At 33.7% G+C, this 21,443-nt stretch overlaps 1 protein-coding gene across 1 annotated transcript in view; it reads left to right on the top strand.

The window, feature by feature from the left end:
* The window catches only part of DNAI4 (dynein axonemal intermediate chain 4), an 81,250-nt gene that overhangs the window by 31,994 nt on the left and 27,813 nt on the right, over window positions 1-21,443 (top strand). Inside the window, 3 exon segments of the mRNA XM_069479183.1 lie at window positions 1,500-1,639; window positions 9,859-10,014; window positions 14,048-14,242. Coding sequence (XP_069335284.1) covers window positions 1,500-1,639; window positions 9,859-10,014; window positions 14,048-14,242 — 491 coding nt within the window.

The raw sequence follows: 21,443 nt of genomic DNA, 5'->3' as shown, positions 1-21,443 counted from the left end.
ATATATCTAATCAGAATTTCAAAAGAGCAGAATAGCCAGAATGGAGGAGAAGTACTATTCAAAGAGAGTAGGTAAGAACTTTCCCAAACTATTGAAAGACACCATTCCACAGAAATAGGAATAAATAAAAAGAAATCTACAAAAAGGAAATGTACTCCGTGCATTGCACTGGCACTCCAGAACACCAAATAGAAAGAGAAGATTATAAAAATAGAAGAAAAAATATAGGGAAAAAAATATCACCTCTAGACAAACAATTAAACTGACAACATTATTAGGGATAGAGGTTACTTCCTAATGATTAAAGTAGAAGATTTAAACACACCTCTCTTAATTATTGATAGGTTAACCAGAGAACAAATTAGTATGGCCATAGAAAATTAGAATAAAAGCTTAATTTAATGGTCATATACAGACCTCTGCACCCAATAATTAGAGAACACATTCTCTTCAAGCATCCATGGAACATTTATAAAAATCGTCTATACACTAGGTCATGAAGCAAGGTCTCACAAAAATTTCAAAGAAGTGAAATTATACAAACTAAATTCTCTGGCCACAATGCAGTGAAGTTAAAATTTAATAACATAAGCCACTCGGTGGCTCAATCCTATAATCCCAACACTTTGGGAAGCCGAGGTGGGAGGATCACTTGAGGCCAAGAGTTTCAGACCATCCTGGGTGACATAAGGAGACCCCCATCTGTATTAAAAAAAAAAAAAAAAGAAAGAAAACCAGTTTAAGAAAATTAATAACAGAAAACTCAACGAAAACACTAAAACAGACACACATTGACATACACATTTGAAATTTCCAAACCATGTTTCTAAATTCCTCATGGATCAAAGAAGAAATCATAATAGAAATTTTAAAAGTATTCATAACTAAAACCTACATGAAGTTAGTGTTAGCATATTATTGGTAGGTATTGAAAGTAGTAGAGATTTTGGAAGGTACAGTATAAAAGACTTCTTTGCAAGTCATTTAATGCAATCTTTTTTTTTTTTTTTTTTTTTTTTTTGAGATAGAGTCTTACTCTGTTACCTGGGCTAGAGTGTGGTGGCGTCAGCCTAGCTCACAGCAACCTCAAACTCCTGGGCTCAAGCAATCCTACTGCCTCAGCCTCCCAAGTAGCTGGGACTACAGGCATGCGCCACCATGCCTGGCTAATTTTTTCTATATATATTTTTAGTTGTCCAGATAATTTCTTTCTATTTTTTTAGTAGAGATAGGGGTCTCACTCTTGCTCAGGCTAGTCTCAAACCCCTGAGCTCAAACGATCCGCCTGCCTCGGCCTCCGAGAGTGCTAGGATTACAGGTGTGAGCCACCATGCCCGGCCTAATGCAATCTTTTCCAAAGGATTTTTTGAACTCTCACTTTACCTTTTGGTACAATCCACATTAATGAAAGTATTAATAATTTTAAAGAAAAGAATAAAGAGATGATATGTGTGGTAATAATTTTTATTAATAAGTAGAGTATACTTTATGTTTTACAGCCAGAGAAACAGGAAATATGACATCCTTTGTAGAAATAGATTAGGCAACGACCTATATGTTGAAAGGATGATGCAGACTTTCAATGGAGCACCAAAGAATAAAGATGTTCAATGTGAAAAAATCATAATGGAAGACAAAGGTAATTTGTTTTATTCTACTTGATAAAATACCTTATTTTAATATATGTTCTTTGGGTTTGTCAATAAATAAATGTTGAAATATATAAAGCAAAAATAGAAATAATTTGGCCAAATCACAGTAGTGGTTGAGTACTATGATCTATAGCTTTCAGAATTTGACAAATAAGTTAACAAGTAGTAAAGAATAGAAGATTTGAATAACATAATTATCAATCTTGATTTTTATGCATGCCTATGTCATAGAATTTTATATTTTTTAAATGTTCATGAAACATTTATAATAACTGATTATTGGCTGGGTACAGTGGCTCACGCCTGTAATCCCAGGACTTTGGGAAGTCAAAGAGGGAGAATTACTTAAGGTCAGGAGCTCAAGACCAGCCTGGGCAACATAGCGAGACCCTGTCTCAACAAAAAGTAAAAAAATATTAGCAAGCATGGTTGTCCACGCCTATAGTCCCAAGTACTCGGGAGGCTGAGGCAGCATGATCACTTGAGCCCAGGAGTTTGAGGTTACAGTGCGCTATGATTGTGCCACTGTACTCCACTGTGGGTGACAGAGCCAAGATCCTGTCTCTAAAAAAAAAGGATCATACTATGATCTTCCCTCTGCCTCAGCCTCCCACGTTGCAGGAATTACAGATGCAAGCCACTGCACCCAGCCGATTCTTCTTGGAAAATATTTAAAATAAAAAGCAAGCTTCTTGCTTAAATGTGAACCTCTAGAAATAATAATTGCTATGATTCAATAAATATAAGAACCAGAAAATGGGGTCACCACAATTATTCACGTTGTTTTGGCAGTTCCAACCATTTCTGTAAGACAAAGACAGATATGGGATGTTAGTATTCATAAGGAGAAAACCAAATTATCATTATTTGTAAGTGACCTTAATGTCTACTTAGATACCTCAAGAGCATCAGCTAAAGAACAATAGTTCCAGGATGATGCAACAAAAATGGCAGAGTAGGTAGTCCTAACAACATGTCCCTCCACAGAAATGCCCCCACCATTGAGCAAAAACTGTCAGCATGAACTTTGTGAGAACTCTGGAAAATAGTCAAAGGTCTACAACAACCAAGCAACTACCGGATCAAGAAAAAGTCAACTTAGAATTGTTAGGAAAGTTTTGTAGCATCTTTACTTGCTCTTGCCTCCTCTCCTCCCTAGTGAGATGGTGGTCTTAATGATAACAGCCTCTACCTTACCAATGTGAGACCCTGGCTCATGGTTCCAGAGGGAACATAGCACATCTTATTCTCAAAGAATTCAGTTTGTCTGTTTTATCCTGTCTGGGTACTACCTAAAGGACTGATACAAGCATTTGTCTTTTTTTCACCAAACTTGAAACTCTCCCAAGCAATAAAGGAGCTACACATAAGGCATGCCTCAAAAGCATTCTAAGGAAAATGAGCAATTCACTGCTACTTGAGGCAGGAGAATACAGTTGAGTCAAACAAGAGACATGTTAAAAGCCTGAGAAAGAAAGCTGGAAAGTGAGTTTCTTTGGGAAATTAGAGTACTGAAAAAGGCCTGCCTATATAGAGAAATTTAGAAAGTCACACGTATGTCTATGCCAGGATGTATGCTCAGAAAAGATCTTAGAACATCGTAAGTCTTTATCTGTGGCTGATTTCTAGGCTTAGTACACATAAGGAAATGAAGGCTAATGCATAGTTTTTAATAGTCTGGCTAAGTATTGAAGGAATATCTCAACACAGAACCAGTCTGCAGAGACTGTGAGAGAGGTTTTTTTTTCTTTTCTTTGTTTCTTTCCTTCTTTTTCTTTTCTTTTTCTTGGGGGTGGAGTTGGTGAGGGGAGATGTAGGAATTCAAGGAAATCTTTTTTTGGGGGGGGGCGCGGGGGAGGTTGGGGAAGCAGAGCCATGGCCAGAAGCCAGGCACACATGCTTCCTCAAGGAAGTCTTTGTCAGGACACTAGCTGACCACAAGCTAAAGAACAGAGACTTCTGAGATGATAAATGACAGAGAACACATATTTTACAAAAGTAGTTTTTAAAAAATCACTAAGTAAACAAACTATCCATCTAAACTATGACACAAAAACCAAAAACTACAAACTGCAACTACTATCCACAGAAAACCACAAAAACAAATTCAGAGGAGCAGGAAAAATCTGAATTTAAGAGTCACCACATTATAATAATCAAAATGTTAAGCTTTTCAACAAAAAATTACAAAAGATACAAAGAAAGCAGAAGGTATGTCTCATTCAAATAATAACGTAACAGAAACTCTTCCTCAGGAAGTAGAGACATTGGACTTCTAGACAAAGGGTTTAGATCAGTTTATTAAATATACTCATAGAGCTAAAGGAAACTATAGCCAAACAGCTAAAGCAAATGAAGAGAATGATGTATGAACAAATAAAGAATATAAATAAAGAGATAGAAATTATTAAAAAACAAACAGAAATTCTGGAGATTAAAAACTATGACAACTGAAATAGAAAAACTCATTAGAGTTTCACTAGCAGACTTGAGCAGGAAAAAGAAGCAATCAGTAATTCTTAAAGATAGATCAATTAAAATAATCCAACCTGAGGAGCAGAAAGAAAAAAAAAAAAAAAGAAAAATGAACAAAGCCTGAGGGACCTGTGAGGTGCCATCAGGCATACCAAGATACACATAATGGGAATTTCAGAAAGACATTGGTGGAGAGAGAAAAAGTGTCACAAAGGATGTTTAAAGAAATAAAGGCCAAAACATTTTCAAATTTGATAAAAGACATGAATCTGCACATTCAAGAAGCTCAACAAATTCCAGAAAGCATAAACACAAGGAGATCCATACTGAGACACATTATAATAAGACTGTCAAAAGGTGAAGAGAGAATCTTGAAAGCAGCAATAAAAAAAATGACTCATCATGAACAAGGGATGCTCAATAAGTTTAACACCCAATTTCTCAGAATCCATGGAGGACAGAAGTCAGTGGAATGACATATTTAAAGTGCTGGGCGGGGGGGGGCGGGGGGGGGGGACCTGTCAACCAAGAATTCTATATCCTTCGAAATGGAAGGAGAAATGAAGACATTCCCAGATAAACACTAAGGGAATTGGCTGCTAGTAGAACTGCCTTACAAAGAATGCTAAAGGGAGTCCTTTAGGCATAAATAAAAAGACACTAACTTAACAGTAACTCAAAGCCATATGAAGAAATAGAGAACATTAGTTAAGATAACTATATAGGCAAACACAAAAGCCAGTATTATTGTAATTTTGGTTGCTAATTCCTCTTTTTTTTGCAATATGATTTAAAAGAAATATATAAAATAATAATTATAAGACTTAATGGGGGCTGGGCACAGTGGCTCATGCCTGTAATCCTAGCACTCTGGGAGGCTGAGGCGGGCAGATCATTTGAGCTCAGGAGTTTGAGACCAGCCTGAGCAAAGTGAGACCCCATCTCTACTAAAAAAATAGAAAGAAATTAGCTGGACAACTAAATATATATAGAAAAAATTAGCCGGGCATGGTGGCGCATGCCTGTAGTCCCAGTTACATGGGAGGCTGAGGCAGTAGGATTGCTTGAGCCCAGGAGTTTGAGGTTGCTGTGAGCTAGGCTGATGCTGCGGACACTCTAGCTGGGGCAACAGAGTGAGACTCTGTCTCAAAAAAAAAAAAAAGACTTAATGGGCACACAATGTGTATAGATGTAGTTTGTTAAAACAAAATAAAATGGGTGGTGGGATGGAGCTGTAGAGCAGAGTTTTTGTATACTTTTGAAGTAAGGTGGTATTAATTTAAAACAGATAGTTAAAATTTTAAGAAGTTAATTGTAATCCTCAGAGTAACCACCAAGGAAAGAACTAAAAAATTACAGAAAAGAAAATGTGAAAGGAATCCAAGTGACACAATGCAAAAATATTAAATTCATAAGAAGGCAATAATAAAGGAATTGAGGAACAAAGAAGAGAAAAGACATAAAGAATACAGTAGCAAAATGGCAGAAGTAAGTCCTTCCTTATCAGTAGTTACTTTAAACTATTATAAATGAATTAAACTCCAATTAAAATGTAGATTGGCAGAATGGATTAAAAGAAAAACAAGGTGATCCAACCATATGCTGTCTACAGGAGACTTAGTTTGCTCAAAAGACACAAATATGTGTAAAAGAATGCAAATCATAACCAAAATAAATCTGAGGTGGCAATACTAGTATCAGAAAAAAACAGACTTTAGAGAAATTATTGCAAGAGAAAAGAACATTATAAATTGATAAAAGATTCTGTTCATAAGAAAATATGACAATTGTAAACATATACATACCTAATAAGAGAGCCCCAAAATACATGAAGCAAAAATAGACAGAATTAAAAGGAGAATTAGACAATTCAGTAATAGTTGGAATTTTAATATGCTAATAATGGACAACTAGACTGAAGATCAACAGGAAAATATAGGACTTAAATAACAATATAAACCAACTAGAAATAATAAAACATATACAGAACACTTCATCCCAATAGAGCAGCATAGACATTTTTCTCAAATTCACATGGAACATTCTCCAGCATCAAATGTTAGGACACAAAATAAGAGTTGATAAAATTATAAATATTGAAATCATCCAAAGAATCATTTCTGACAATGTAATAAAACTGAAAATCTACAACAGAAGATAAAGTGGAAAATTCACAAAGATATAGAAATCAAACAACACACTCTTAAACAATCAGTGGCTCAAAGAGGAACACGCAGGGGAAATTAGAATATACTTTGAGACAAATAAAATTGAAAATACAACATACCAAAATTTATGGAATGTAGTAAAAGCAATGCTTAGAGGGAAATTTATAGCTGTTGATACATTAAAAAAGAAGAAAGACCTCAAATTAATGGCATAAATTTACACTTTAAGGAACTAGATAAAGATCTATCTAAATCCAAAGCTAGCATAAGGAAGGAAATAATAAAGATTAGAGTGTTGATAAGCAAAATAGAGAATAAATAAACAAAGGAGAAAATCAACAAAAGCAAAAGTTAGTACTCTGAAAAGGTCAACACAATTGACAAAACTTTGGCTAGATTGAGTAAGGGAAAAAAGGGAGAAGACTCAATTTACTAAAATTATAAGTGGAAGTAGGACTAGTTTACAAAAATAAAATGAATTATAAGGGAATGTTATAAACAATTATATGCCAACAAATTATTAATAGATGGCTAAATGAAATGGGTAAGTTCCTAGAAACACGCAAGCTACCAAAACTCCATCCAACAAGAAATAGAAAATCTAAACAGATCTATAAGTAAAGAGACTGAATTAGTAATTTTAAAAAACTGTCATTAAAGAAAATCCCAGGACCAGATGGTTTCACCAGCAAATCCTACCATTTATTTAAAGAAGAATTAGCATTAATTCCAGTAACAATCTTTCAGAAATAGAATAGAAGGGAATACTTCCAAACTCAAGAGGCTTGCATTACCTTGATAACAAAGCCAGATAAAGACAACACAATAAAACAGAACTACAGACCAGTATTCCTTATGATTTTGGATAAAACAATCTTCAAAAAAATACTTTTTTTCATAGTATGGGGGAAAAATGCTAATAACCTAAAACCACTGCATATTAAAAGAATTATACACTATAATCAAGTGGAATTCAACATATGGAACTAAATCAATATAATATACAACATTAATAGTATGAAGAAAAAACTCGTGTGATTATCTCAATTGATGCAGAAAAATTATTAGACAAAATCCAACACTGTGACATGATAAAAAAAAAAAAACTTGACAAACTAGGAATAGAAAGAAATTTCTTCAACTTGATAAAGGGCATTTATGAAAAGCCCACAGCTGGCTTTATATTCAATACCTGGAAACTGTCCCTCTAAGCTCAGGAATAAGACAAGGATGCCTACTTTATCAGTTTCTATTCAACATTACTGGAAGTACTAGCCTAAGCAACTAGGAAAAAAAAAGAAAAGAAAAGAAAAGAAAAGAAAAGGCATTAAGTTGGAAAGGAAAAAGTAAAACTCTTTCTATTCGCAGATGACATGATCTTATATATAGAAAACCCTAAAGAATCCACATAAAAAACTATTAGAGACAATAAATTCAAAAGTTGCAGAATACAAAATCAACACACAACATTCAGTTGTATTTCTGTGCAAGAATAATGAACAACAATAAAATTAAGATAATGATTCCATTTACAATAGCACCAATAATAATAAAATACATATGAGTAAATTTAACCAGGGAGATGAAAGACTTGCATACTGAAAGCTACAAAACATTGCTGAAAGAAATTAAAAACACCAATAAATGAGAAGATACCTGTTTATGTACTGAAAGATTTAATATTATTAAGAGATCAATACCACCCAAAGTGATCTACAGATTCAATGCAATCCTTATCAACACCCCAATGACATTTTTGCAAAAATAGAAAAAAATCCTAAAATTCACATGGAATATCAAGGAACACTGAATAGCCAAAACAATCTTGAATAAGAACAATGAGAAATAAGCTTTCTTTAATAGTATGTAACTATAAAATTAGAAAGTTATATTCATTATTACCAATCTTTTACATGATATTAAGGCATGTGGTTTGAGATTTTATTTTTTAACAGCTTTATTGAGGTATAATTGATATGCAAAAACTGCAGATGTTTAATATATACAATTTTATGGGTTTGAGATTTTCTTTTTCTTAGGTTATACTTGTTCATATGAACAAATGTAACGATGGTACCCAAACTAAAATTAGCAGTCATTTGTTGTCTTCAAATAAGAAACCCAAATATCTTGCATTGCTTATTTATGATATGTACATTTATTTATATAGCAATTATTTTATTAGTGACCATGTAACAATATATTTCTATATGCTAAACTTACTAAACTTTCAGTTAAAGGGAAGAAAAAGGGAATTAAATATTCAAAGATATAATTTCTTTCTAAGATCTATTCATAAACATGGAAATTGTACCCTTTTCAATTTGGCAAATTATACTAGTTATCCTGTGTGTGAGTTTATTAGATGGTATTAAGTTCATTAAGATAGACATATTAAGAAATTTGAGTTAACATTCTTAACCATTGAAAACATCAAGATATTAGAACTCATTCATTTTATATTAGGAAAATAATAGTTGTAGTAATTAAGTTGCTGCAATTATTAGATCCAGATTCTATTTTGATTTTTAAGGTAAAGAATTCTTTATTAGATCACCATCGTTTAACTGCAAGTTTGGTAAATTTAGCATGTAGGAACATATTATTACATGATCACTGATAAAATAATTGCTGCACAGCATTATAAATAAGCGGTGAAAGAGGTTAGGAGCTTTTTAAAGTATTATTTGAAGATATACAACATTGCCAATTTTTGTTTGGAGACCATTGTTATATTTGATGATCTGAACACAGTTAACTAACTTAAACTAAAAATTTAAAAGAGAAGATAATAACCATACTACTGTACAAGTTTTTGAAATCAGAGTCTATTATTTTCCCAGCAGGTACAATCTTTTCATATAATAGTTATTTGGGAAAGTTTACCTGATAAAAATGGAATCATCCTTGCAAATAAACAGATCTGTTGAGTATAACATATTATATGTTAACCATAAATAAAGGAACATAAAAATTATTATAACATAGTTGCCCAGGTTCATATCAGCAAGGCAGTCCTATAGTTACAGACTTGAGATTATGTTGCACCAGTGTGGGTACAGGGGAAAGACGTACAGTGGTCAGAAAGGATGGTGAGGATGATTTGGAGCCATCCCTAAAGCACTAAGGTATTTGTAGATGCTAATAGTGTGCTAAGGATCTCTTGAGGTGTCCTTATGTTTTATTTCTTTGTCATTTTTATTCACTTCCTGGCATTATTGTAAAACAATAGTGTTTTTTAAAAATAAATAGTAGATATTCTTTTTTAAAAATTAAAAAAGGTTTTTTAGAGGTAAGGTCTCACTATGTTGCCCAGGCTGGAGTGTAGTGCTATTCTTAGGTGTGATCATGGCACACTATTACCTCTAACTCCTGGCCTCAAGCAATCCTCCGGCCTGAAGCAGTCTTCCTTCTTCAGCCTCGCAAGTAGCTGGGATTACTGGCACAGGCCACTGTGCCCAGCAACAGTAGATATTATTTTAAATTTTGCTTTGACTAGCTATGTATAAAGCTGAAACATGGGAATTTGGTTTAAAGTAATCTTTACCTTTTTGTCTATTTAGGCATAATGTCAACTGCCTGGGATTTGTATGATTCTTATAATGCTGTGGAACTTCCACCTTCATCAGTAAAACAATCTATTATTGAGTCAAGTAGTAAAGCTGGTGTAATTCCTAAAGATCGAGACCAAAGATCGCAAGGGAGCACTATGGAAAAAAGTAAGATTTTGTTTATTTCAGTTTTTTAAAATGATTTTCATATGACATTTTAAATAAATTCTTTTTTTGCAGTTATAATACAATGTTTTCTTTCTGATGGACCATGAAAAGTACAACTTTTACTCAGAAATAGCATTGTTACTCTTTCACATTGTCTTAGACTCAACAGAAAAATTTATTTTTTATTGGATACCTGTCAAAAGTTTCTATCTTTCTCTAGTGTTTCTTTACTTGCTCCTAAGCTCTCTTTCATACATGTGAGTTTCTTCATTGTCTTTCTCCCTTTCTTTAGATTAGATTATTTATAAGAAAAAGAATATATAGTACTTATATGACCACTTAAAATGGAGATACATTAACAACAATGGCTCTTAATTTGGGGCTATTTTACTTCTCCAGGGGACATCTGGCAATGTCTGAAGACACTTTAGGTTGTTATGACTACGAGGGCATCTTGTGGTTAGATGCCAGGGATGCTGCTAAAAATCTTTTTTACTATACAAAATAGCCCCAACAACAAAGAATTATCCACCCAAATTTTCACTCTCCCCGTTGTTCTTTTTTCCTTTCTGATGTTCCAAAATTCCTTTTCTCATTATCTTTGTTTAGAGAACTTTTAACCATTCTTAGGGAAGATTTTTTTTTTTTGGAGACAAATTCTCTTATTCCTTCACAGGAGAATACGGTATTTGAATTTCCTCTTTACTGCCATAGGGTATCTTCATTGGTTATAGAATTCTGGACTGACAGTTCTTTTCATTCAGAACTTAGAGAATAGGTGCCATTTTCTTCTGGCCTCCAGAGTTTCTAACGAGAAATCTGCTGTTATTCAAATTATTTCCCCCTTATCATTTCTCTCACTTTTCTAGGTGTTTTTTTTTTTTTTTTCTTTCTTTCTTTCTTTCTGTTTTTAGGAATTTGAGTATGGACAGGTGTGGTGACTCAAGCCTGTAATCCTAGCACCTTGGGAGACTGGGGCAGGAGGATCACTTGAGGCCAGGAGTCCAAGACCAGCCAGGGTAACACAGCAAGATCTCATCTCTACAAAAAATTTTAAAAAATTAGCCAAGTGTGGTGACATGCACCTGTAGTCCTAGCTACTTGGAAGGCTGAGCCAGGAGGATCACTTGAGCCCAGGAGTTCGAGGCTGCAGTGAGCTATGATCAAGCCTCTGCATCCCAGCCTGGGCAACAGAGCAAGACCCTATCTCTTTTTTTTAAAAAAGTTTGAGTATGATGTGTCTTGGTGTATAGTATTTCTTTGGATTTATCCTCTTTGAGATTTATTCAGTTTCTTGAATTTGTTCATTACTGTCCTTTGCCAAATTTTAGAGGTTTTCAGTTATTTTTTCAGGTACTTTTTCAGTCCTACCCTCTTTCTACTATCCTTCTTGGCTAACAACAACATGAATGTTAGATCTTTTGTTATAGTCTCGTGAGTTTCTGAGGCTCTGTTCATTTTTCTTTTTTTTCAGACTATATTCTCTCTGTTTTTGAGACTAATTTCTACTATTCTCTCTTCAAGTTTACTAATTTATTTTTTTCCTCTGTCCACTCCATTCTGCTGTTGATCCCGTCAATTGAACTTTTAATTTTGGTAATTATATTTTTCAGTTCTAAAATTTCCATTTGATTCTTTTCATTTGCTAAGACTTTCTAGTTCTTTGATGACACTTTCTATTTTTTCATCTGTTGCAGGACATGTTCATAAATACTTGTTGAAGCATTTTTGTGATGTCTACTTTAAACTCTTTGTCAGATAATTCTACCATCTCTGTCATTTCTATATCGGTATCTATTGTTTTGTTTTGTTTTGTCATTTGAGTGAAGATTTTCTTGGTTCTTAGTATGATGAGTGACTTTCAAGTAAAACCTGGACATTTTGGGTATCATGTTACAAGAGTCTGGATCTTTTTTAAACTTTTCATTTTAACAGGCTTTGTTTGACACTGTTCTGGCAGTGGGGGTCACTGCCTCATTATTACTAGTTTGGGGTAGAAGTCCAGGTTCTCCACGTGACCTCCAATGACACGTGAGGGAGGGGTATTTTCATCACTGCTGGATAAGCTCTGGTTTCCATGGATACCTCCATGGCTGGAAGATATAGGAGTGCTTCATTATGGCCCTACAGATGGCCTCCACTGACACCACAGAGGGGGGATTGGCCTGCCTCATTACTGCCGGGTACTGATGAGAGTTCTGACTCTTCTCCAGTCCAACTCTGGATACTTCAGTGGGGAGAGTGAGGGGCACCTTGTTACTTCCAGGTGGACATGGAATTCCAGCCTCCCCAACTGGTCTGCACTAACACTATAGGAAGGGGAGCACTATCATTATGTTTTGTAGGGATAAAAGTCCTTGCTCCCTACTGGGTCTTGTCTGACACTGCACACTGTGGAGGGTCAGGATATTGCAATGCATTGTTAAAGCCTGGTGAGGGTGGAAGTCTAGGTTCCCATATGGCCTTTGTAGCATGGATGCGGCTACAGTTTTTTTCCTGTAGTGTTTGGCTGGAGTAGAATGGTCGTCATCTAAAAGCTTTCTTTCTTTCAAGGCTGCTCCTTTCCTGGTCCTTTGGCTAGAGAGAGGAGGCTTCTTTTTGGGATTTTGTCTGTCTGTGCCCATTGGTGTTTCCACGTTGCTGGCTTCTTCAGTGTCATATCTGGAATATGTGAGGCAAAAAGAATACCCATTCCTTCTCTCTACCTTCCAAAGACTCCTTATTTTTTATTTATATGATTTTCAGCATGTTTAGTTGGATTTAATAGGAGGAATAGAGAAAAGTGTGTTTATTCCATCTATGAAGATGAGGAAGGTAGGAGTCCCCTTCATTCTGTTTTTAAAATAGGAGTTTACTAAGTAGTGTGATAAGCAGAAAAATAGTTCCCCAGATTTGTACACATCCCAATTCCTAGACTCTGTGAATATGCTACCTTACATGGCAAAAGGGATTGTCCAGATTTGATTACAATAAGGATCTTCAGATGGGGAGATTATCCTGGACAATCTTATCGGGCTCAGTGTAATCACATGGGTACTAAAAAGTGAAGGATCTTTCCCAGTTGTGGTCTAAGAAAGAGATGTAATGACAGAAGAAGGTCAGAGAAATGCAATCCATGTTGCTGTCTTTGAAAATGAAAGAAAGGTTGTAGGTGGCCTCTAGAAGTCAAGCAAAACAATTCTCCTTTAGTGCCCCCAGAAAGGAACACAGCCCTGTGAACTTCTTGGTTTTAGCCCTGTGACACCTATATCAGATCTCTAATTTATAGAACTGTAAGTTAATAAATTTGTATTATTTTAAACCACTGTAATTTGCAGCAATAGAAATACAGAGGTGTAGTATTCCTGTAAGGCAATCATCAAATCAGACCTTTAACCGGAGACTGATTATCATCTTCTTTCTTTTTTTTTTTTTTTTTTTTGAGATAGAGTCTCACTCTGTTGCCCAGGTTAGGGTGCTGTGGCGTCAGCCTAGGTCACAGCAACCTCAAACTCCTGGGCTTAAGCAATCCTACTGCCTCAGCCTCCCGAGTAGCTGGGACTACAGGCATGTGCCACCATGCCCGGCTAATTTTTTCTATATATTTTTAGTTGTCCGGTTAATTTCTTTCGATTTTTTAGTAGAAACGGGGTCTCACTCTTGCTCAAGCTCGTCTCGAACTCCTTACCTCGAGCAATCCTCCCGCCTCGGCCTCCCAGGGTGCTAACATTCCAGGCGTGAGCCACTGCGCCCGGCCATCTTATTTCAATTTGAATAAAAATATAGAGATACAAATTACCTCATAGGGTTATCATTGCTTATCTTCTGAAAAACAGTACATTTTTTGATGGTTAAGAATTCTAAAATGAGATAAGATTTGTGCATCTTGCATGTGCTTGGTACTTAAAAGATATTCAATAAGTGTCTATTGATGTTGCAAATTGGAGGAAAACAAATACAAATGGTGAAGTGTCATTTTTTAAATCTTTAGAATATATGAACCATCTAATATTATTTGGATATTTTATCATTGCATCATGTTTATATTTTACAGACAGTGAAGCTAGTTCTCTAATGGATATAGAAAATGTAATTCTGACAAAGATCCATGATGATGAGGAAGAGCACTCAGACGCAATATTAAAATCTGAAAAATTTCATCAGGACTTATTTTTTATGGAACGGGTTCTAATGGAAAATATATTTCAGCCAAAACTTGCAGCTTATCGTCAGCTTCCTGTTTTAAAAGGTATTTTTTAAAAAATAATCACATTTAAATAAACTCAAATTATTTAAAAAAATACATGATATTATTATATATTTCTAAATGTAATCTCCAGACTGAGTTATCACTTATCAGAGACATGTTTACAAAGCTTTAAGTACTAAACATGTGAGTTGCAGTGGAGTACAAGCTAGGGAGCCCACAAAAGAAGGTTGTCCCTTAGATTCAAAACTTCATAAGCATCTATGGCTCTTTTTTTCTCCCTTATTCCTGCATTTAATTAGTTACTTATTTTTACAGTATTTCTGCAAAGTACTGTAAAATATATTTCTATTGCCCTTGACATTGGCTTTTATTACCACTCTCTAATTTTATTGCAGGAGCATTACTCTTATTCTCATTGCTACAAATCGCATCTCATATGATCATAGAATATTTTAAAGGACTTTAGATGTTATCTGATTCAACTTTTCAATATGTGAATAAAGAAAATGAAGGTTATAGAAAAACTTTGCAAGATTAAATAGTAATGGCAAAACTAGCATTCAACCAAAGTCTTTTGTTCTCAAGTTCCAGTTCCCTTTCCACCATACCGTTCTGGCTCGCTGATGTGTCCTAAAATCAGCATGGCACTTAACTGCTCAGAAACCTTCAGTACCTTCCCAATGACTGGCATGAATTACAAACCTCAGAGTATATCATTAAACGATACCTGCAATCTGGCCACAGACTACTTTATATCACTGTATTACATTGGAGACTCTAAAAGTTAGCCGTAGTAGATTTACCTGGTAATCCCCAGATAGAACCTAAATTTTCCTGCCTTAGTACCTTTCATTGGAATTTGCTTAATGGTCCACCCTTGTCCCCACTGCATTTTTGCCTGTTGTATTCCCAGCTTTCCAATATGGATTAGAGTAAACTCCTTCATGAAATCTTTCTTGATTCTTCAAATCAAAATTAATATATATGGTTACAATAAAAAATTAGGTTACAGAATAGTATGTATGACAAATGATTGTAAACCTTTTTGCCCGCATACATCTAGAGGAATATTAAAAAACTATGTTCCTTCTCTCATATTAGGTTGATATTTAAAAATTTTTATCATATATAAATTTTTCATCCTATATTTGAAGAGTTGTAAGGTTACAATTTACAGAGTACTGTAAATATTGACATTTACAAAACAAAACTGTTGGTACATCACTCCTTTTAATGTGTCTAAAAAATAGAAATACCATAGCAAATGTTTTAATGAGATACAATTTACATACAATGAAATGCATGTTTTAACTGTATTTTTAAATACATTTTGAAAATGTATAAAGCCATGTTACCAATGCCCTTATCAAGGCAGAGAACATATTCATCAACCCTAAAAGTTACTTTGTGCTATTTTATAAATAAACCTTAACTCCGTGATGCAAACCCAACCCTGCCCAGACAGGCATTGACCTGATTTTGATCAACACAGATTAACTTTCTCTATTCTGGTATGTCATATAAGTAGGTTCAGATATTCTTTGCATCTGGCTTCTTTCACTCAACATTAATGTTTTGGGGATTCATCTGGATTGATGTGTGTAAAGGTAGTTCATTTGAATATACCATAATGATTTGTTTATCCATTTGCCTGTTGATAGACACCTGGAGTGTTTTCATTTGGGGGTTATTATGAGTAAAGCTGATATGAACATTTTCATGTGAGCCCTTTGGTATGCAAATGTTTTAATTTCTCTTGTAGAAATACCTAGGAATGGAATTACTGAGTCATTGGGTAGATATTTAACTTTTTTAGAAATCGTGAAATACTTTTCCAAAGTAGTTATACCATCTTATATTCCCACAGCAACGTATAAGAGTCTCAGTTGCTCTACATACTTCATTACACCTGATGTTGGCAATCCTTTTAGTGTTGTCCTAAAGACTCAGTGCTTGTTTACATGGTTCATTTGGGCCCTTTGAGTATCTTCTTTTGTTTATGTTTGGTCAACTCTTTTGCCCATTTTAAAATTCAGTTGTCTTTTTAAAAATCAAATTGTAATAGCTCATCTGGATACAAGCCCTTTGTTAGTTACATGATTTGCAAATATTTTCTCTAAGTCTATGGCTTGCCAATTTCTTTTCTTTTCTTTCTTTCTTTCTTTTTTTTTTTTTTATTTTAAAGCAGGGGGAATGAGAAGGGGGGTTCAGTTTCCTTTTTTTTTTGAGACAGAGTCTCACTCTGTCACCCTGAGTAGAGTGCAGTGCTGTCATCATAGCTTACTACAGCCTCAAACTACTGGACTCAAGTAATCATCCTGCCTCAGCCTCCCAAGTAGCTGGGACTATAGGCCCATGCTATGATACCTGGCTAATTTTTCTATTTTTAGTAGAGATGGGGTCTCACTCTTCCTCAGGCTGGTCTCAAATTCCTGAGCTCAAGCAATCCTCCCACCTTGGCCTCCCAAAGTGCTAGTATTACAGGTGTGAGCCACCACACCTGACCTAATTAATTTTCTTAAAAATGCCTTTTGATGAACAGAAGTTTTTAATTTTGATGAGGTCTAATCTATCAATTTTTTCTTTAATCAATTCTTTCCATGATATAACAAATCTTTGCCTGCCCCAAAGTTGCAAAGATGTGCTTCTAGGTTTGCTTCTAGAATCTGTATGGTTTTAGCTTTTATGTTAAGGTCTGTTATCTATTTTGGGTTTTTTGAATTTTTATTTTCCATAAATTTTATTATGTATATTTAAGGTATACAATGTGATGTTACAAGATACATATATATAGTAAAATGGTTATTATAATGAAATAAATTAATATATCTATATTATCTATTTTGAATTAATCTTTTATGAATAGAGTAAGGTAAGGTGTAAGGTTCTTTTTTATTTTTCCCCCCTCTATGGACCTCCAGTTGTTTCAGCATCATTTAAAAAAAGAGTTCTTCTTCCCCCATTAATTACTTTGACACCTGATCAAAAATCATTCTACCATTGGTAAAATAGAGGTTTATTTCTGGATTTTGTCTTGCTATTTGTTTATCCTATAGCAAATACCACACTGTATTAATTACTCCAGCTTTACACTCTAATAAGATTCAGAGTCAGATAGAGTACATCCTCTGAAATTGCTTTTTTCCTATGTGGCTTTGACTAGTTCCTTTTCATTTCCATGTGTATTTTATGGATTAACTTGTCAATTTCTACCTGAAAGTTTAACTGAGATTTGGATTTGAGTTTTGTTTGATCATAGATCAATTTGGGAAGAATTGACATCTTAACAATATTTAGTATTCTAATCTATGAACACTATAGATGTTTCTATTTACTTAAGTCTTTTAAAATATTTATCAGCAATTAAAAAATATTTTCAATGTATAGACCTTGCTTATTTTTTGTTAAATTTATCCCTTAATATTTTTAATGCTATTGATTTCTAAAATTTAATTTCATAATTGTTTCATGCTAGTATGTAGAAATCATTGATATTGTGTATTGACTTTCAACCTTTGATAGCTTTCTTATTAGGTCTATTTGTTTTTGTGGATTCTTTAGAATTTATATACTGTCACTCATACCTTCATGATGGGGATATGTTCTGAGAAATGCATTGTTAGGCAATTTCATCATTGTCCAAACATTGTAATGTATTATACAAATCTAGATGGTGTAGAGTACTACACACATAGGCTATGTTGTATATCCTGTTGCTCCCAGGCCACAAACCTGTACAACATGTTATTGTGCTGAATACTGTAGGCAGTTATAGCACAATGGTAAGTATTTGTGTATGTAAACATACCTAAACATAGAAAAAACACAGTAAAAATGTAGTATAAAAGATAAAAAATGATATACTTACATAGAACACTTAGAATGGAGCTTTTACAGGATTAGAAGTTGCTTTCGGTGAGTCATTGAGTGAGTGGCGAGTGAATGTAAAGGCCTAGGATATTATGGTATATTACTGTAGACTATAAACACTGTATACTTAGGCTACACAAAATTTATTAAAACATTTTTCTTCATTATAAATTAATCTCAGCTTACTGTAAGTTTTTGACTTGGTAAACATAATCTTTTTTAACTTTTGACTCTTTTGTAATAACACTTAGCTTAAAACAAATATGTTGTACAGCTATATACAAATATTTCTTTCTTTGTATCCTTGTTCTGTAATCTTTTGTCTATTTTAATCTTTTTTTTTTTTTTACTTTTTAAGTGTTTTTCTTAAAAACTAAGTCACAGACACATATTAGCCTAGCCATACACAGGGTCAGGATCAATATCACTGTCTTCCACTTCCACCCTTGTCCCATTGGAGGGTTTTCAGGGGCAGTAACATGCATGGAGCTGTCATCTCCTATGATAACAATGCTTTCGTCTGGAATACCTCCTGAAGGACTTGCCTGAGTCGTTTTATAGTTAACTTTTTTTAAAAAGTAGAAGTAATACACTATAAAATAACTATAAAAAGTATAGTAGAGTAAATATATAAAACAGTAACTAATAATTTATTATCAAGTATTATGTACTGTACCTAACTGTATTATGCTATATAGATAGTACTTTTATACAACTGACAGTGCAGTATGTTTGTTTATACCAGCATCACCACAAACACCGTAAGTAATGTGTTGTGCTACTATGTTTTTGGAATTTTTCAGCTCCATTATAATATAATATCCTATTATATTATATGAGTAGTGAGACCACTCTCATATATACAGTTCACTGTTGATCAAAATGTGCTTATATAGTGTATGACTGTATATATTTATAATACTATTATCTACAAATAAGATTTTTATTTCTCTCTTTCAAATATTTTTGCCTTTTTTCTTGCTTATTGCACTACTGGCTAGGATCCCCAGTACAATGTTGAATATGCATGGGCAGAACAGATATTCTTGTCTTATTCCTGAACCTAGGGAGAAAATAGTCAATATTTCATCATTAAATATGATGTTAGCTAGTTTTTATAGATAATTTTTATTGGTTTGAAGAAGTTCTCTTTCTAGTTTGCTAGGCAGATTTTAAGAAAAATCATTGTAGAATTTTGTACAAACTGTCTTCTACATATAATTTTTCACCTTTAATCTGATTTTCAAATGTTAAAAAACAAACTTAATTCCTGGAGTTAAACCTCACTTGGTTATGTTGTATTATCCTTTTTATATATTGATGGAATGAATTTTCTAATACTCTGTTCAGAATTTTTGCTACTGTGTTTATGCAGCATATATTTCTGTAATTGTATTTTCTTTTAAAGTCCCTGATGGATTTTTCTATAAGTATTATGATGACTTTATAAAATGAATTTGAAGTCTTACCTCATTCTCTATTTTCCAAACAAATTTGTGTAATATTTGTATAATTACTTCTTTAAATGTCTGATAAAATTTACCAGTGGAACCATCTGTGCTGCATTTTCTTTGCAGGAAGTTTTTTAATTACAAATTTAATTTATTTGATAGACACAGAGTTATTCCGATATTCTATTTCTACCTGTGTCAGTTTTGGTAATTTGTAAGGAATTTATACTTTTTGTCTATTGTTGAATTTATTTGTATAAAGTTGTTCATAATATTCTCTTCTTAAATTATATTTCTCAATATCTGTGGGATATATAATGCTATCTCTTACTTCATTCCCAGTTTTGGTTATTTGTGACTTTTCCCTTATTTTTTTATTAGTCTAGTTGGGTATTTATTAATTCTTTCAAGAACCATCATTTAGCTTTCTTGACTTTCCTATTTTCTTCTCTGTTTTAAAAAATTTTTCAATTATGTCTATTTTTACTTTTTTTTCTTCTAATTTGTATTTACTCTTCTAGTTTGTTAAGATGGAAGGCTGAATCATTGATTTCACATTTTTTTCTTGTCTATTATAGGCATTTAATTCTACAGATTTCCCTGTAAGTACTACCTTAGCTGTAGCCCATAAATTTTGATATGTTGTGTTTTGATTATCATTCAGTTTAAAATAATTTTTAATTTCCCTTGGAGGTTTTTTTTTGACCCATAAGTTAGTTAGAAGTGTATTTTTAATTTTCAAATTTTTAATAATTTTTTGCCATCTCCTTTTAATGAATTCTAATTTAGCACTGTTGTGGTGGTCAGAGAACATATTCTATATGATTTCTACCCTTTGAAATCTATCAAGACTTGTTTTATAGCCCAGAATATGGTGAATGTCTCACAAAAGAAGAATATATATTCTATTGTTATTTGGTATGGTATTCTTTAAATTTTAAGTATATCAAATCGGTTGATAGTGTTTTTTAAGTCTATTATCTTGAGTTTTTATTGACCTTTTCTATCAATTAATAAGAAATTAGTGTTAAAGTCTCCAATTATGATTATGGATTTATCTATACTTTGCTTTAGTTTTATCAATTTTGCTCCATATAGTTGAAAGCTTTGTTATCAGGTACATTCAAATTTAAAATTGTTCTATCTTCTGGATGCTATCTGTGATAATTAATTTTGGATGCCAACCTGACTGGATTAAGGGATACCCAGATAGCTGATAAGCATTATTTCTGTGAGGGTGTTTCTGAAAGAGATTGGAATTTGAATCAGTGGACTGAGTAAAGAAGATCTGCTATCCAATCACCTGGAGGCTCAGACAGAACAGAAAGGCAGAGGAAAGACAACCTCTCTCTCTCCCTTCTGGAGTTGGGACACCCTCTTCTCCTGCCCTGGGACATCAGAACTCTAGGCTCTCTGGTCTTTGGACTCTGGGATTTGCATCAGTTGTCCCCCAAGTTTTTAGGCCTTTAGCCTTGGAGTGAGAGTTATACCATCAGCCTCCCTGGTTCTGAGGCTTTTGGATTTGATCTGAGCCATGCTACTGGCTTACCTGGTTTTCCAGCTTACAGAGAGCTTATTGTGGAACTTCTCAGCTTCCATAATTGCATGAGCCAATTCCTCTAATAAATCCCCTATCGTATCTCTCTCTCTCCCTATATATATATATCCTATTGGTTCATTGTCTCTGGAAGAGCCTGACTAATATACTATCTTTTTATCATTCTTTACCCTTTTATCATTATGAAATGCCCATATTTATCTCTGATAATACTCTCTGTCTTGAAGTTTAATTTGTGTAATATTAATACAGCCACACCAGCTTTCTAATCTTTTAGTATTTACATGGTATATATTTTTCCTAGCTTTTAACATGTTTTTGTTTTTATGTTTAAATGTGTCACTTGTAAACAATGTATAGT

Source organism: Eulemur rufifrons, chromosome 8 (genome assembly GCF_041146395.1).
Source record: "Eulemur rufifrons isolate Redbay chromosome 8, OSU_ERuf_1, whole genome shotgun sequence".
NCBI lineage: Eukaryota > Metazoa > Chordata > Mammalia > Primates > Lemuridae > Eulemur > Eulemur rufifrons.
The sequence above is the reverse complement of the archived record's forward strand: the minus strand, read 5'-3'. Positions and strand labels throughout refer to the sequence as shown.